Source organism: Macaca nemestrina, chromosome 15, assembly GCF_043159975.1.
Source record: "Macaca nemestrina isolate mMacNem1 chromosome 15, mMacNem.hap1, whole genome shotgun sequence".
Lineage (NCBI taxonomy): Eukaryota > Metazoa > Chordata > Mammalia > Primates > Cercopithecidae > Macaca > Macaca nemestrina.
The window spans coordinates 96,972,686-96,990,694 of NC_092139.1; the positions used below are offsets into that span (position 1 = coordinate 96,972,686).

At 47.2% G+C, this 18,009-nt stretch overlaps 1 protein-coding gene across 8 annotated transcripts in view; it reads right to left on the reverse strand.

Annotated features, from left to right (window-relative positions):
• LOC105487265 (adaptor related protein complex 1 subunit beta 1) overlaps positions 1 to 18,009 on the reverse strand; it is a 62,625-nt gene that overhangs the window by 35,478 nt on the left and 9,138 nt on the right. For 5 of the 8 annotated variants that reach the window (XM_011750699.2, XM_011750697.2, XM_071080358.1 and 2 more), the window contains exons 2-3: positions 5,184 to 5,247; positions 780 to 885 (exon numbers count right to left, since the gene is read on the reverse strand). In XM_011750699.2, coding sequence (XP_011749001.1) covers positions 780 to 885; positions 5,184 to 5,220 — 143 coding nt within the window. In that variant the 5' untranslated portion in view covers positions 5,221 to 5,247. The remainder of the gene's footprint in view (positions 1 to 779; positions 886 to 5,183; positions 5,248 to 18,009) is intronic. The other 3 variants (XM_071080360.1, XM_011750700.3, XM_071080359.1) reach the window with 1 other exon arrangement.

Here is an 18,009-nt window from a genome sequence, read left to right on the forward strand (position 1 = left end):
GTGACATATTAGAGAAATTCAATCTGCACGTGTATTTTATTTGCACCACACAGTGTTTGTTTAATATCATCTGGCCACTTAAGACAGGGAGATTTAAAATGAAAAATCCAGATTTCCCATTCTTCTTCTTTTTTTTTTTTTTTGAGACGGAGTCTTGCTCTGTAACTTGGGCTGGAGTGCAGTGGCACAATCTCGGCTGACTGCAATCTCTGCCTCTCAGGTTCAAGCAATTCCCCTGCCTCAGCCTCCCTAGTAGCTGAGATTACAGGCGTGCGCCACCACGCCCAGCTAATTTTTGTATTTTTAGTAGAGACGGGATTTCACCATATTGGCCAGGCTGGTGTCAAACTCCTAACCTTGTGATCCACCCAACAGAGCCTCCCAAAGTGCTAGGATTACAGGCGTGAGCCACCGCGCCTGGCCCAGATTTCCCATTCTTTTTAAAAACCAGAAGACCTGGCCACACTGGGTCCTCTTCCCCAGCCAGTAATGATCCTCTGGAGTTTCTGAGAGGGTTCAGGCCACACCCACTGCGCCGCGTGCTTCCTTTCCCACCTACTCCAGTTAACTCACTCCATCACCACCTGATCTGCCAGCATCTGGGCTCCTGATTCCCATGTAAACAAAACCTTCGATTGGGAAGAAAGTTTTATGAAGGGAGCTGTATGAGGGGAGACATGGGTCCCTAGACACCCGAAGCAAGAGACTGAACTGGACCCAAGCTATAAACCCTCCCCTGTCAGCCGCCTCCAGCTGCCACCAGGCCTACTCCTGCACACCTGACATCTTTGCCCACGGTCATCGATGCAATCACTTTCTTCACTGCCTCCTTCTTCTTCTCCTTCTTGTCACTGTTGAGCTCTGCCTTCAGCTCGAAGATCTCCCCTAAGGAAAGGAGGCAAGCATGAGCGATCCCTCCCTACCCTGGCAGGTCCCAGTATCTAACTTCCAGAAGAACCAGAGGGAGGCATGTAACACATCCTATGCTGTTGGCTGAGGGGAGCTTCAGGCGCCTGGCCTCAGGTAGGCCTGGCAACAGTGAGGGCAACAGTGAGGGACGACTGTTAGGATAGGAATTAACAAGATGGAAGCTTGGAGGCCAGGGGCAGTACCTCACACCTGTAATCCCAGCACTTTAACAGGCTGAGGATCAGCTGGGCATCGTGGCTCATGCCTATAATCCCAGCACTTTGGTAGGCTGAGGAAGCCGGATCATGAGGTCAGGAGATGGAGACCATCCTGGCTAACATAGGGAAACCTCGTCTCTATTAAAATACAAAAAATTAGCCAGGCGTGGTGGTGCGTGCCAGCTATTCGGGAGGCTGAGGCAGGGGAATCGCTTGAATCCAGGAGGTGGAGGTTGCAGTGAGGCAAGATGGCACCACTGAACTCCAGCCTGGTAACAGGGCAGGACTCCATCTCAAAGAAAAAAAAATAATGAAAGAAAGAAAAGAGGCTGAGGACTACTGGAGCCCAGGAGCTCAAGATTAGCCTGGGTAACACAGTGAGACCTCGTTTCTACAAAATTTTTTCTTTAATTAGCTGCGTGTGGTGGCACATGCCTGCTGTGCCAGCTACTCTGGAGGCTGAGGCTGGAGAATCATTTGAACCCAGAGGTCGAGGCTGCCGTGAGCCATGACACCACTACACTCCAGCCTGGGGGATACAAGGTGACACCTTGTCTCCAAAAAAAGAAAAGAAGTTTAGAGGCCACTCTGGATTGAAGCAACAGGAACCATGGAAGCTACAAAGATTCTGGGGAAGACAAAAGCATCAAAAACATGATGGCAGGCTCTGCTCAGCCAGAGAGCTAAAAACACAGTGGAAGGTAAAGCTGTCCTCAGCTACCTTCACTCAACCAAAGGCCCTTAAAAGGCTCAGTGCAATAGAACCTGAGTACTTAAGGCTTGTGGGGAGAGGGCAGGATTTGTGGATTCCCACATGGAGGCCTTTCCTGTTTTCCTGGAACCTCTAATTAAAACAGCTTGCTCAGGGTTTCACTTCCTGAGACACAAGTGGTGGCTCAGCTCTGAAAATGGGAATTCAGCTGCTCCATGAGAGCTCAAGCATGTAATCAATTGTTCTGAGGAACTTGATGATGCGAAAAAAACTAATGAGGAAGTAGGGTTGTCTGGCCCTGGCAGGGACAGAGTCAGGATCCCAATAATAGGTTAGAAGGGCAGATGTCATTTCCTGACCCCTTCTCTTTTATTTTTTATTTTTTTGAGATGGAGTCTTACTCTGTTGCCCAGGCTGGAGTGCAGTGGCCTCATCTCGGCTCACTGCAACCTCTGCCTCCTGGGTTCCAGCAATTCTCCTGCCTCAGCCTACAGGGTAGCTGGGACTATATGCATGTGCCATCATGCCCGGCTAATTTTTGTATTTTTAGTACAGACGGGGTTTCACCATGTTGGCTAGGCTGGTCTTGAACTGACCTCGTGATCCGCCTGCCTCAGCCTCCCAAAGCGCTGGGATTACAGGCATGAGCCACCACGCCTGGCCTTTTTTATTTATTTTTATTTTTTATTTTTTTGAGACGAAGTCTCACTCTGTCACCCAGGTTGGAGTGTAGCTGTGTGATCTCAGCTCACTGCAACCTCTGCCTCCCGGGCTCAAGCAATTCTCCTGCTTCAGCCTCCCAAATAGCTGGAACTATAGGTGGGCACCATCATACCCTCCTAATTTTTGTATTTTTAGTAGAGACCAGGTTTCGCCATGTTGGCCAGGCTGGTCTTGAACTCCTGACCTCAGGTGATCCACCCACCTCAGCCTCCCAAAGTGCTGGGATTACAGGCGTGAGCCACCATGCCTGGCTCCTCAGAGCCCTTCTCTGAGCCCAGTCCCATATTAACTTGTTCCCACACATATTCTTATTTCATCCTCACAACTCTGCATTTCCCTCCATTTTGCAGTGAGCAAATGGAGGCTGTCAGAGGCTCAGTAATGTATATCCAATGCCGGTAGGTGGTAGGGCTGAAATTGAAAACCAGGTCTGCCAGCTCCAAAGCCCATGCTCTCAATCCCTATGCTTGGGCCTACCCAAGACACTCACTTTGCTCTCCTGAGCCTGTTTCCTTGTCTCCAGGCATGTCTCTCCACACATCTCCCTTCCCAAAAGAAATCCACTAAAAAACTCCAACCCCAAAATACAAAAATTAGCTGGGCATGGTGGCAGATGCCTGTAGTCCCAGCTACTTGGGAGAATGGCTTGAACCCAGGAGGCTGCAGTGAGCAGAGATCTTGCCACTGCACTCCAGCCTGGGTGACAGAGAGACTCTGTCTCAAAACAAACAAACAAACAACAAAAGCCACCCCTGAGACTCCAATACACTCAAAACTAAGCTCACCCTGTGGCTCACCATGCTCCACAGGACTGATCCCTGCACACCTCTCCAATTGCTTTCTCTCTTTTTTAGTTAGTTGCCCAGGCTAGACTCGAACTCCTGGGCTCAAGCAAGTAATCCTCCCACCCAAGCCACCACCTGGGGCACCACTGTGCCAGGCTCTAACCTCTTCTTGCATCACCCTCGTCGGTTGCTCATGCCCACCGCCTTCCTTTCCCTGAATGTGTCATAAGCACAGCACTCACTCCTTCCCCTTCCTGTCCCCCATGTATCTGGCCAGCTCCACCCAGAGCTCTCCCATAGTCTCCCCTGGACCCACTACACTTCAGTGTGGTTACTACTCTACAGACTGTCTTTCCTGCTCAACCTCGAGCAACACCAGCTCAGAGGCTCTGTCTCTCTCCCACTGCACATGGTAGGTTCTCAGTAAAAAGAAGCTAGACCAATACATGAAATGCCCGATGAGGGGCAGACTTCGAGTCCTGGCTCAGCTGATCCAACAACAGACTCTTCATCTGGTCAGTAGGCGTGTGTCAATATCACTTGGAAGGAAGGAGGGAAGAAGGAAGGGTTGGCCAAAAGATGCTTACAGGGTTAAAGCACATTTGTCAGCCATGATAACATCCTCCATTTCCTTAAAAGCAGAAACAACCAAAATACCCAACGATATAAGCCTAGCTTAGCAAATTTCAGTGCAGCAACTCAATAGACTAAATAGTGAATCATCAGAATTGTTGGGAAATGTTTATGATATCAAAATGTCAAATGAAAAACAGGATTAAAACCATGAAAAATACGTGCCTGACTGGCCGCAGTGGCTCATGCCTGTAATCCGAGAACTTTGGGAGGCCAAGGTGGATGGATCACCTGAGTTCAGGAGTTTCAGACCAGCCTGACCAACATGGAGAAACCCCTTCTCTACCAAAAATACGAAATTAGCCGGGCATGGTGGTGCACGCCTGTAATCCCAGCTACTCAGGAGGCTGAGGCAGGAGAATCGCTTGAACCCGGGAGGCGGAGGTTGCAGTGAGCCGAGATCGCGCCATTGCACTCCAGCCTGGGCAACAAGAGCGAAACTCCGTCTCAAAAACACAAGAAAAAAAAATTAGCTGGGCATAGCAGCGGGCGCATGTAATCCCAGCTATTCCAGAGGCTGAGGCAGGAGAATCACTTGAACCCGGGAGGCGGAGGTTGCAGTGAGCCAAGATCGCGCCATTGCACTCCAGCCTGGGCAACAAGAGCGAAACTCCGTCTCAAAAACACAAGAAAAAAAAATTAGCTGGGCATAGCGGCGGGCACATGTAATCCCAGCTATTCGGGAGGCTGAGGCAGGAGAATCACTTGAACCCAGGGGGCGGAGGTTGCAGTGAGCCGAGATCGCGCCACTGCACTCCAGCCTCAGCGAGAAGAGTGAAACTCTATCTCAAAAAAAAGAAAAACACTTGCCCTTGGATAAGGACACAGATACATGGGGACGCACGCATGCGCGCGCGCGCACACACACACACACACACACACAACTGCTGTGGGGGTGCTGACAGGATTATGTGTTTTCTTTCCCCTGGAAAAAAACATAATTATTTTAAGCCATGGGGAACAAAAGGGCACTTTTTTCCCCCACACTTGGAGCTAATGTTCTTCCCTTTCTGAGCTCTAAAAGGAGCAATTTCTTGTATCATCAACAGTTCAATTTTCTAGATCCACAACAAGCTCTAGGCCATTCCTGCCACATGTTTCCAGGCCTTCATTCCCACCCCTACTCCCTTCCACCACAGGAGGAAAACAGAAGGGACAGGCAGAGAAAGCATAGGACGAGGCCCATTATTAAACAAACAATACCTTTTTTGGTCGTGGTGAAGTATTTTGAGTCAGTCATTTCGGTCGCTTATCTGTAGCCAGGCTTCTGCAAGACAGAGAAGAGAGGGGTGACTTTCAGTTATGGGGCAGAGGGAGGAGGAGAAGGATCCAGAACACATGTGGTATAGGAAAACAGCTGCTTATCTCCTTCCTGGGCAAATGAACTCTGGATCATGGCAGATTAGATTTTGAAAAGTAATTCTGAGGAATCTATCAACATTTTTTTTTTTTTCCTTCAGAGATGGGATCTCACCACATTGCCCAGGCTGGTCTCAAACTCCTGGGCTCAGCCAATCCTCCTGCCTTGACCTCCCAAAGTGCTGGGATTACAGGCGTGAGCCACCCTACCTGGTCCTATCAAATTTTTGAATGAGCCTCTTCTAGAAATCTTTCCCACAAAAAGATCTGCCCAAGGATGTAAGGGCTTACAGCAGCCCCTTTGTGGGACTCACTTTGCTCAGCACTGTCCTCAATGCTTTGCAGACATTAACTCATTAGAAGCCTCATCACAGCATCATCGAGGCACTATGTTACCCTACACAGTCAAATGAGATTAGGAAATACCAAGCTTAAAAGGCTAGGGAGACTTCTTCTCTCCACAACTTTTCTAAGCTGCTAAAACAATAACATGCATGATTCATCTCTGGAAAGGGCTAGAATCTGTACTCTACAGCAGTTCCCAAATCTACCTGGCCAATTTCCTAAGGGCTCTCTCAGGACATCTCCTAGAACAAAGCTCACAGCGTGAAGTACTATTGTAAGACAATAAGGGGCCAGGCACCATAGCTCATGCCTGTAATTCCAGCACTTTGGGAGGCCGAGGGGGGGGGGGTGGATCACCTGAGGTCAGGAGTTCGAGACCAGCCTGGCCAACATGGTGAAAACCATCTCTACTAAAAATACAAAAAATTAGCTGGGCGTTGTGGTGTGTGCCTGTAATCCCAGTTACTCAGGAGGGTGAGGCGGGAGAATCACCAGAACCCAAGAGACTGAGGCTGCAGTGAGCTGAGACCACACCACTGCATTCCAGTCTAGGAGACAGAGCAAGACTCCGTCTCAGGAAAAAAAGACAATAGGACAAAGAAAGTACCGAAGCCCCGCCATTCATTTAACAAAAATTTACTGAGCATCTACTATGTACTTCAGCAGTTCTTCTGGGCGACAGAACAAAGAAAAGAAGTTACACAGGAACCAAGATACCCTAGATACATGGCCAAGGCTTTTAGGATGGTTCTAAGATTTATTAAGAATCTATCATTTACCAAGCCCCTATTAAAGGCAGGGGCTTCACCCACATTATCTCACTTAAACTTGTCAATAATGTAACTGCTTTGAATCCCATTTTACAGAAGATGAAACGGACTCAGGGATGTTATCTACCTGAACTTAGTTCCTATGCTCTATTGATGAAGGAATTCTGCTTCCCCCTTCTGACAAGGAGGACAGTTCCCAGATAGTCGCTAAAGATTCAGTCAAAAAAAAAAAAAAAAAAAAAGAGGCCGGACGCAGTGGTGGACACCTATAGTCCCATCTACTCAGGAGGCTGAGGCACAAGAATCACTTGAACCCAGGAGGCGGAGGCTGCAGTGAGCCGAGACTGTGCCACAGCACTACAGCCTGGTGACAGAGCAAGACTCTGTCTCCCCGCCCCCACCGCCCCCTCCAAAAAAAACTACATTGAGACTTTCAAGTACAGCCTTCCAATCCTATCTGTAGTTTTATGTGGTATAGAAAACCATACAACTCCAAAAAATAGACATTTGAATGGAGAAACCCCACTTCACTTTGTCCCTTTTGTTGAGTCCATGGAAGGGACTCAAATAAATAACCCACCAATATCTCCTTTCAAGTCATTACTATACAGGGGCGAGATGAAAGTTACTAGTGCAATGGATGTGAGGGATCAAGAGTCATTTCACAGTCTCTGGAAACCAAGCCAACACAGCACCTCCTCTCCAGCCCAATTGGATTTTTCCAAATTAAGCTTGTATTTATGGCAGGATGGCACTGAGCAAGCCTCCCAACCGAGAGACACCCATAGATTTTGTTTCAGTAATCAATGGGAAACAAATATGTACTGTCTTGGGGTCACCTTAAATCCTTTGTGGATCCTGTAGGAATAAAGAAATAAAGGCTTCACTGACAAAACAGTATGAAAAAAGGCACAATTCTACTTCCCTTTTGCTTTGCAAAGTTGAAAAGGAAGGATGGCACTTTTCTATGGGAGCTGCGGGAAAGAGCAGAAGAGCCCACTGCGTCTGATGTTGCAAGTCCCACAGTGCGGACTCTAACTTGCTGGTCCTCCCAGCATGAGTCAGGGCTGTAGACAGATCCACAAAGGACCGCCCCGCATGAGCCAGGCTCACAGCTCCTGTTCACCCTCCTCTTTCATGCCTGGCCCAGGCCCGGCACATAGCAAGTATTCAATTGATGGTTGTTGAAAGAAATGAAAACGGGCCACTGAAAATCCCAGGGAGCCTCAGCCTGCTCTCTGGCAGCCCTGTTACATAACTAGTTAGCGTTTGTTTCCAACAGGAATTTACTGACATTAAAAATGATTTTTTTTTTTTTGTGCACACACATAAAGCCATTTTCTCAAAGAAACCTCACCAACCTAGGGGTTCTTTGGGGAACTCTGAAAATGAGCAGGTAAATCAGATAATGGGATTTGTCTTACAATAAAGATCTGCATGGTTCCAGAAGTCACAGACTTGAGAGCGTAACTGCCAAAAGTATCCAAAATAATAGGAGAATATCATTTCTCAAGGTTGAGTGTAAGAGGGGTAACTGAAGGCAAAAGGGGCTAAAACTTACAGGCCACAAAGAAACACAGAAAGTAACACAGAAACCACTCCAACATTAAATCTAAAAAGAAAAAAAGTGGCCAGGCGTGGTGGCTCATGCCTGTAACCCTAGCACTTTGGGAGGCTGAGGTGGGCAGACTGCCTGAGCTCAGGAGTTTGAGACCAGCCTGGGCAACATAGTGAAACCCCGTCTCAACTAAAATACAAAAAATTATCCGGGTGTGGTGGCATGTGCCTGTACTCTCAACTACTTGGGAGGCTAAGGCAGGAGAACTGCTTCAACTCAGGAGGTGGAGACTGCAGCGAGCTGAGATTGCGCCACTGCACTCAGCCCGGGCGACAGAGTGAGACTCAGTCTCAAAAAAAAAAAAAAAGAAAGAAAGAAAGAAAGAAAAGTGAATAAAACAAACAAAATAACCTCAGATAACTAACGTGAGAACTGCTCGGAATTTCTTGCCTCTCCAGAAGAAAAAGCTGTCAGAGCCTTTCCCCTCCCCTGCAGGCCCAACATAACATGGGAGGGCCCTAAATTCCCAGGCCACAACCTGCTGGTGACAGATCGGTGCTGTATGCAACTGACCAAGAGGAGAAACGGGTGAGAAAGCCTCTCTTTCTGGGGATTTAAAAAGAAGTGACAGAGCTGCAGGGTAGCTGGTCAAAGCACAGCAACAGATACCCCAACAGCGTTGAGCTTTCTGTGAGTCTTCCTTTTACAGGTGCTAAGCAACTACTCACAAACTTAACTGCCACTCAGTGTGCTAGGGCTGGGCTTTTTTCTGCAGCATCTGTTTCACATATCCCTCTGCAGAGGGCCCAATGGGACTGAAGATGCAGAAATGTATCCCTCTGAACTTGTTTGATATGCAGGAAATTAAAGTAGAGAAGGGAGGGGATGCGTAGAAAAGTGAAATGCTTTGGAAAGTCACCCCAAAACACAGATTACAAAACAAAACACCTCACTTTACCATGAATGATTCCCTACCTACAGCTTAGTGATGTACCGAGGGCAGCTATCTCCTTGTGTCCTTTCTCCATTGTGAGCACCTAATGCTGGTACTTGGTCTTGCAGTTGCCTCTTGGATGTCAGTGCAAGAGAGATTTCTCATTCTCTCCGCAAGAATGGAAAAAACCCCACAGTTCAGTCCTAAAGGGGCTCAGACTCATAGATGCCATGAGAATCTATGAGTCCTGGTCCTTTTCCTGGTACCTGCTCAGCTGTTATCATGTACGTATCTCTACCCCATGGAGGCCAAAGGGGCTGAGACCTTGTTCTCTGATGAATCTGATCCGGTACATGAACCACATTTGAAAGCAGGCAGCAAATTTAGGCAAGAAAAAGCTTAGGGTTTGGATTCCATCTTTGGAAGTGTCAGGGCACATTTTAAAGTAGTAATTACAGGGAATTTTTGATTCAGAAACTGCTCTGGCCAGTATAATGAGTCATTTTTGCTAAGGACACAGCATTCTGGGCTGGGATCCCCCTCAATTTTAGCATTTACAGACCAAGGAATACCTCAAAGGGATGGGCATGGTCAAAATTAAAAGAGGGGCATACCTGGAACAACTGGTTTCACCCTTGAGGAGCCAGTGTGGCTTCCCCCCCTTAATCTTAATATTTCTCACACCCACATTTGAAAGATTATGACTTTGATGTCACATCCCAGAACCAGTTCTGGTTAACTTCATTTTTTAGAATTAAAGAAAGGGAACTGAGGCTGGGCATGGTGGCTCAAGTCTGTAATCCAAGCACTTTGGTGGGCAGATTACCTGAGGTCAGGAGTTCGAGACCAGCCTAGCCAACATGGTGAAACCCCATCTGTACTAAAAATACAAAAAATTAACCGGGCATGGTGCTGGGTGCCTGTAATCCCAGCTACTCGGGAGGCTGAGGCAGGGGAATCACTTGAACCTGGGAGGCAGAGGTTACAGTAAGGTGAGATCGCAGCATTGTACTCCAGCCTGGGCAACAAGAACGAAACTCCATCTCAAAAAAAAAGAAAAAGAAAAAAAAAAAAAAACTGAGCAATAAAGCCTAAAATACAGTAGTTTTCTCTCTTATGTTTTCTAGATGTATAAAGAAGCCCTTGGTGAGACTTTTGGAAACAATGTCCAGGGACAAAGATGTAACATGATCTAAGAGAGGGAAAATGAGGTCCTAGGTCCTAAGGAAAAAAAAGGGAAGAAGAAAAAATATTTCCATCTAAAGACTTTGGTTTTTAGTTGCTGAAATTAGGGTTAGGCTTAAAGGAAAAAAAGTTCTCAGTATTTTTCAAATTTTGTCTTTATAGATCTAATTTTAGGAACAAGAAAATATAGACTATCTGTGTTTTAAGCTAATAAAATGAATTTAAATCTATGTTTAAAACATAAGAAAATCACCTCCTTTGAGAATGAAAAAAATAAAAGCATAAGAAAATGGGTACTGAATATAGTATTTCAATTTTTCTCCAATGTCTCAAAATTGGTGACAACCTTTAAAAGGAAAGTATGCTGAACTGAGTCTACTTCATCCCTATAATTCAACTTCCCTCTTTAAAATGGGGAGATCAAGCCGGGTGTTGTGGGTCACACCTGTGAATCCCAGCACCTTGGGAGGCCAAGGCGGGCGGATTGCTTGAGGCCACGAGTTTTGAGACTGGCCTGGGCAATATGGTGAAACCCTGTCTCTACCAAATTAGCATGGTGGTGCACATCTATAGTCCCATCTACTCAGGAGGCGGAGGTGGGAGGACTGCTTGAGTCCGGGAGGTAGGAGGTTGCAGTGAGCCAAGATTGCACTACTGCACTCCAGCCTGGGTGACAGAGTGAGACCGTGTCTCAAAAAAAGAAAAAAGAGGGGGGCAGGGACTGCTGTACCTGCCTATGTATTTCACATATTTCTTCTGACAAGGGCTAATCTGAGATTGAAACCATGTTGACAAGAAAAAATGTAAACATCATAAATATCACAAGATTTCATTTAAATAAAGCTCTAAGAGGCAAACCTAAGCTATGGTGATAGAAGTCAGGTCAGTGGATGCTTCTGGGTGGGAAGGACTGAAAGCGGGCATGAAGGGCCCCTGCAGTAATAAAAATGATCTATATCTTTTTTTTTTTTTTTTTTTTGAGACGGAGTCTCGCTCTGTCGCCCAGGCTGGAGTGCAGTGGCGCGATCTCGGCTCACTGCAAGCTCCGCCTCCCGGGTTGATGCCATTCTCCTGCCTCAGCCTCCCGAGTAGCTGGGACTACAGGCGCCCACAACCGCGCCCGGCTAATTTTTTGTATTTTTAGTAGAGATGGGGTTTCACCGTGGTCTCGATCTACTGACCTTGTGATCCGCCCGCCTCAGCCTCCCAAAGTGCTGGGATTACAGGCGTGAGCCACCGCGCCCGGCATGATCTATATCTTGATGCAGATACTGGACACCCTGTACACTTAAGAGCCAAGCATTTCACTTGGTGTAAATTAAACAGACATTTTTAAAAATGTCCTGGGCACAGAGACTCATGCCTGTAATCCCAGCACTTTTGGAGGCTAAGGCGGGTGGAACACCTGCGGCCAGGAGTTCGCAAACAGCCTGGCTAACATGGTGAAACCCGTCTCTACTAAAAATACAAAAATTAGCTGGGAATGGTGGTGGGCGCCTGTAATCCCAGCTACACGGGAGGCTGAGGCACAAGAATTGCTTGAACCTAGGAGGTGGAGGTTGCAGCAAGCTGAGATGGCACCACTGCACTCCAGCCCGGGTGACAGAGCAAGACTCGGTCTCAAACAAACAAAAAAGCCCAGGCAAGGTGGCTCACATGTATAATCCCAGCACTTTGGGAGGCCGAGGTGGGTGGATCACCTGAGGTCAGGAGTTCAAGACCAGCCTGGCCAACATGGCAAAACCCCATCTCTACTAAAAATACAAAAATTAGCCTGACATGGCGGTGGCGGTGCATGCCTGTAATCACAGCTACTTGGGAGGCTGAGGCGGGAGAATCGCTTGAACCCGGGAGGCAGACGTTGCAGTGAGCCAAGATTGGCGCCACTGCACTCCAGCCTGGGCAACAGAGCAAGACTCTGTCTCAAAAAAAAAAATTTGTTTTTAAAAAATAACAAAATAAAACTCAAATCTGGAGAAGAAAGGAAGAATGAAACATTGCATCCAGAGGAAATAAAGCCTTTGGAGTGTGACATCAAACCTGGAAATCTGAGCCATGAATTCAATTCCATAAAAATCGAGTTTTCCTGCATGGCCGAAAACATAATAAAAAGCCAAAAGACGTACGATAAACATACTCACGAACATTTGCATCACGCTGCAGACAAGGCCTATTTTCCTGTATAAAAAGTGACTACAAATAGGAGAATGGCAGAGGATGTGGACAGTTCACAGAAAGTGAATTAATATAATGGTTCAAGCTTATTTATAAGAGACACAGAAACTGAAACTACTGTGAAATATCACCTGTCAGCTGCTGAACTGATAAAGACTCGAGTCTAGTAACACCCCATGTTGGTGCTGACATGGGTGATTAGGCGCCCTCATTTGAGGCTAGTGACAGTCTGAAACGCTACAACCTCTGAAGCAAATTGGTAACAGTCATTAAAATTGCAAAGGTCCTTACCCGTTGACCCAGTAATTCTGCTTCTAGGACTCTACATGTGGAAAACTATGTAGATACAAAATTATTCATGCAGCATCCTTTCTAATAGCAAAATACTATAAATGTCCAACCACAGGACTGGTTTAAAAAATGATAGCACAGCAGAGCTGGGCACATCTGTGGCTCCAGCTACTCAGGAGGCTTAATGGTGAGGATAGTTTGAGCCCAGGAGTTTGAGGCCAGCCTGGGCAACACAGTAAGACCCCAACTCTATAAATAAATAAAATGACAGCCCAGCATACGGACATTCCACAGCATGGTGGAATACTAGGCATCCATGCAAAAGAACAAGGCAGTTCTGGCCGGGCATGGTGGCTCACGCCTGTAATCCCAGCACTTTGGGAGGCCGAGGCAGGTGGAACCCCGTCTCTACTAAAAATACAAAAAAAATTAGCTGGGTGTGGTGGGACATGCCTGTAGTCCCAGCTACTCGAGAGGCTGAGGCAGGAAAATCGCTTGAACCTGGGAGGCAGAGGTTGTAGGGAGCTGAGACTGTGTCATTGCACTCCAGCCTGGGTGACACAGTGAGACTCCATCACAAAAAAAAAAAAAAAGGTATCTCAGATTTCCCCACAGACTTCCTTCCCTAATTTGGGATCTGTCCTGTTGAATGCTATCAACCTGGTGACTGCCACGATGCCTGCCACATTCTAGGAGCTCACCAAATGTTTGCTGGCAAAATGAATGAAAAGACAGTTTCACAGAGAAGCTACAAAACCAAGGGCCCAAAACAGATCAAGATGAGAGAGCTCTGTGACAAATGCCAGACAGTGATGACTGGGCAGACCAGACCGGGAACATAAGGCTTTGCAGTTAACATGGCAAGGCTGATCCAATGTCAAGATGGCTGCCGGGAAATCGGGCCCTACTACCAACAGCTGTTGACCCTGGGCAACTCCCCCCATCTCCGGGCCTGCCTTTCTCCAAATGTCAAACAAAAGAATATGATTAATCAATGGCTCAAGTCCCTCTCTACTCTTAAACCATTTCAAACAGATAAAAGTGGAACTGTTCTGGTGGAAGGAAGGGTGGGAGGCCTAGAGCCCGGCTCATTTCACTATGCCTACCTCTCCCCATCCTCACCAGGGCCCTTCAGACATCCCGTGGTTCTATGGAGCAAAGCCTGAAAACCAGTCTACTGAATGATAAGTCCCTCCCACATCTCACATTCTATGATTCTCTGCTGGATGAGGGGCCCATTTCCCTACCAATGAGTGTTCTTCCCAGGTGTCAAACATGAGGAAGTAGAGTATGATCATTCTAAGAGCATGACAGAAGATGTTTCCAAGGGGAAAAAAAGAGAACAAATTCAGAATGCAGCCAAGGCCAGCAAACCCCATTAGGTCTTCAGTAGGAAGAAAAACAGTAAGAAGCCAAACAACAGAGCGTTTTAATTTCTCCAAATGGCCAGCCAGTGTCAGGCGAAGGCCTTTTCTAGTCTCAGGGCAGTGATTCATGTCAGAGCAGCCCATGCTCTTCAATCAGATGAGAAGTGTGAAGTTGATGGTGGCAGCACAAGGCACTGCACACTCTTGGCACTCAGTGAATTAATGAAGGAGACCATCAGTGTGGTGAGATGAGCCAGAGAAAAAGCTTTAGGAAAGGAAAAGGGGAAAGAGATGTTTCACAAGGTCAGATCCAGCTGCATGTCTATCTCTGAACTCAAGGATATTCAGGCAGGAAAAACTGATCTCTGAAGGTCTATGTTGGTGGCTCCCAACTTTGGTACTGGAACTGCCACTGTTAACACTTCCCTAATGAATAAATAGCTGTCAGAAACCTGCTCCATAGAACCTGTTAGCTCATGCACGGTCAAGAGGAAGTTAGGGAAGAGTGAAAAAAAGGGGCTGGGGTGATGCCACTGTTTCTTCTTCATTTGAAGCAGAAAGGTCAAACTTCGTTCATTCTATGTGTTTTGTTGCTTTGGTTCTGTTTCAAGGGCTGAGGTTAATTCATTTGACAAGTATTCCCCTACTCTGTGCCATGCCCTGGACTGTGTACCTGCTCCTACAAAGCTTAGAGTTCGTTAGAGATGATGATGCTACTCACCACTCCTCATTTGTCTGACAATTTCCTTTTAAACAGGAAAAGGGGCCAGGCATGTTGGCTCATGCCCATAATCCAGCACTTTGGGAGGCTGAGATAGGATCATTTGAGGTCAGGAGTTTGAGACCAGCCCAGCCAACATGGTAAAACCCTGTCTTTACTGAAAATACAAAAATTAGCTGGGTGTGGTGGCAGGTGCCTGTAATCCCAGCTACTCGGGAGGCTGAGGTGGAAGAATCGCTTGAACCCGGGAGGTGGGGGTTGCAATGAGCCAAGACTGTGCCACTGCACTTCAGCCTGGGCGACAGAGTGAGAGCCTGTCTCAAAAAAAAAAAAAAAAAAAGGAAAAAAGGTCCTTATAGGTAAATACTTAAGTTAACTTTACAGACAGGGAAACAGGTAAGGCCAGCTGGAAGACTAAAAGGTGAGTCAGCAGTAGAAAAACCAGATTTCAGACTTCCTCTCTGAGAAAACGTGGTTACCGAACTCAGACAGGCTCTTTCAAGTCAGTTCAATAACTATGAGAAAATAATCTGTGTTCTTTAGGCTCAGCATGAAATTTGGAACAAAAGTGGCAGTGGTAGTAGTAATGGCAAATGGATGTGCATCATGTGACAGACACTATGTAAAGAACTTTAAAGTTAGTCCTCATGGCAGGGCGCGGTGATTCATGTCTGTTAATCCCAGCACTTTGGGAGGCCGAGGCTGGCGGATCATGAGGTCAGGAGTTTGAGACCTGCCTAGGCAACATGTTGAAAACCCTGTCTACACTAAAATACAAAAAATTAGCCAGGCGTGGTGGCACACGCTTGTAGTCTCAGCTACTCTGGAGGCTGAGGCAGGAGAATCGCTTGATCCTGGGAGGCGGAGGTTGCAGTGAATCAAGATCGCGCCACTCGCTGGGCGCGGTGGCTCAAGCCTGTAATCCCAGCACTTTGGGAGGCCGAGGCAGGCGGATCATGAGGTCAGGAGATCGAGACAATCCTGGCTAACACGGTGAAACCCCGTCTCTACTAAAAAATACAAAAAAACTAGCTGGGCGAGGTGGCGGGTGCCTGTAGTCCCAGTAGCTGGTACTACTCGGGAGGCTGAGGCAGGAGAATGGCATAAACCCAGGAGGCGGAGCTTGCAGTGAGCTGAGATCCGGCCACTGCACTCCAGCCTGGGTGACAGAGTGAGACTCCGTCTCAAAAAAAAAAAAAAAAGATCGCGCCACTGCACTCCAGCCCGGGTGACAGTGTGAGACTCGGTCTCCAAAAAAAAAAAAAAAAAAAGTTAGTCTTCACGATAATCCATGAAGGTTTTAATATTATCACAAGTTTACAGGTGAGGAAATTGAAGTACCAGGGAGGTCAAGGCATTTGTTTGGAGTTACACAGCTAGAAAATGGCAGTGCCAACACTCTCCACTGCTGCCCCCTAATAAGGTCACACGTGTCCCACTCTGTCCAGCAAGGCAACTAACTGCTTCTCTCTGAATGAAGCCCTGGCAGAAACATACATGCTCTAGGTTAAAGGGTACGTGAAATGGGTTGCCACACATCTCTGCAGAGTCCCTCAGATGTTGAATTACAGGTTATTTTAGGGTCAGCCCATCCAGTTTGTTCAACAGGGAATGTCAAGTTTGGTCATGTGCCTAGTAAAAGCCTGTCTGGATGCGCTTGCCCAGTTACGGGCCTCCTGGGATTTCCATGAAAACTGATTAGTCAAAATCAATCTCCTGGCCGGGCACGGTGGCCCACACTTGTAATCCCAGCATTTTGTGAGGCCGAGGCAGGCAGATTGCTTGAGCACAGGAGTTCGAGACCAGCCTGGGCAACACAGTGAAACCCCACCTCTATAAAAAATACAATTAGCCAGGTGTGGTGGCACACATCTGTAGTACCAGCTACAGGAGCCTGAGGTGGGAGGATTGCTTGAGCCTGGGAGGTTGCGGCTGCAGTGAGCTGTGAATGTGACACTGCACTCCAGCCTGGGCAACAGAGAGAGACCTTGTCTCAAAAAAAAAAAAAGTTGGGCCAGGCGCAGTGGCTCACTCCTGCAATCCCAGCACTTTGGGAGGCCAAGGCGGGCGGATCACGAGGTCAGGAGATCGAGACCATCCTGGCTAACATGGTGAAACCCCACCTCTACTAAAAATACAAAAAATTAGCTGGGCATGGTGGCGGGCGCCCGTAGTCTCAGCTACTCGGGAGGCTGAGGCACGAGAATAGTGTGAACCCGGGAGGCGGAGCTTGCAGTGAGCTGAGATTGCACCACTGCACTCCAGCCTGGGTGACAGAGCGAGACTCTGTCTCGAAAAAAAAAAAAAAAAGTCAATCTCCTGAGGCCCATTAGCAATTAAAGACTTCAGAATGAAAAGGAACTAAAGGCAGACAAATGTCACATGCAAATGTTCTTATATAGGCTTTGAGTCTCTAGAACTTCATTCTAGAATCAGATACCAGTTCTCAACTGATCTATAAGCAGTAATGTGTGGAAAGATCCGCTATAAAGAAAAAAAAGTGGTGGGTACAGTGGCTCATGCCTGTAATCCCAGCACTTTAGGAGACCGAGGCGGGCAGATCACTTGAGGTCAGGAGTTCGAGACCAGCTTGGCCAACATGGCGAAACCCATCTCTACTAAAAATACAAAAATTAGCTGGACATGGTTGCTCACACCTATAGTCCCAACTGCTCAGGAGGCTGAGGCAGGAGAATCGCTGGAACCTGAAATCGCACCACCGCACTCCGGCCTGGGTGACAGAGCAAGACTCCATCTCAAAAAAAGAAAAAGAAAAGTTCCTCTGGACTTGAAAATAAAGTAAGGCTTCTTCTGAACAGTACTGAAATTAATCGAGATGAGGAGAAAGAGGTCAGAGACTACAGAACAAGGCTCTTTGTGGTCTCAGACTTCCCATCTATGTAATGGGAAGACTTTCTAAAGATCTGTCAAATTAAGAGTGTAGGGCACCATCCACTCCATGCCTGGAACTGTACCCCACACGGAAGCACCCAGTAAACAAAAGACAGTCTTTTCTCACTGAGCTCTTACAGATTTAGAGGCCAGGTAAAGGACTTCAGGGGAATGGCAGAGTGATCATACCTCCAGAGGAGGAGGGTTCTGAGATAGGTGGAGCAGCAAGGGAAGTTCTCTTAGATGAAGAGAGGCTTGGCTGGCCACGAAAAGACAGGTCAGATTTAGAAAGGCAAGAGTGGAGGTGGCAGAGGCGCACCACGAAATTGCCAATGTGACAAGAGAGGGAACTGACAACAATTAAATCAACACTAGCTGGGGAACAGGTTCTTGCTAAGTGATTTACAACCCGTCTCATTTTAATTCTCAGGG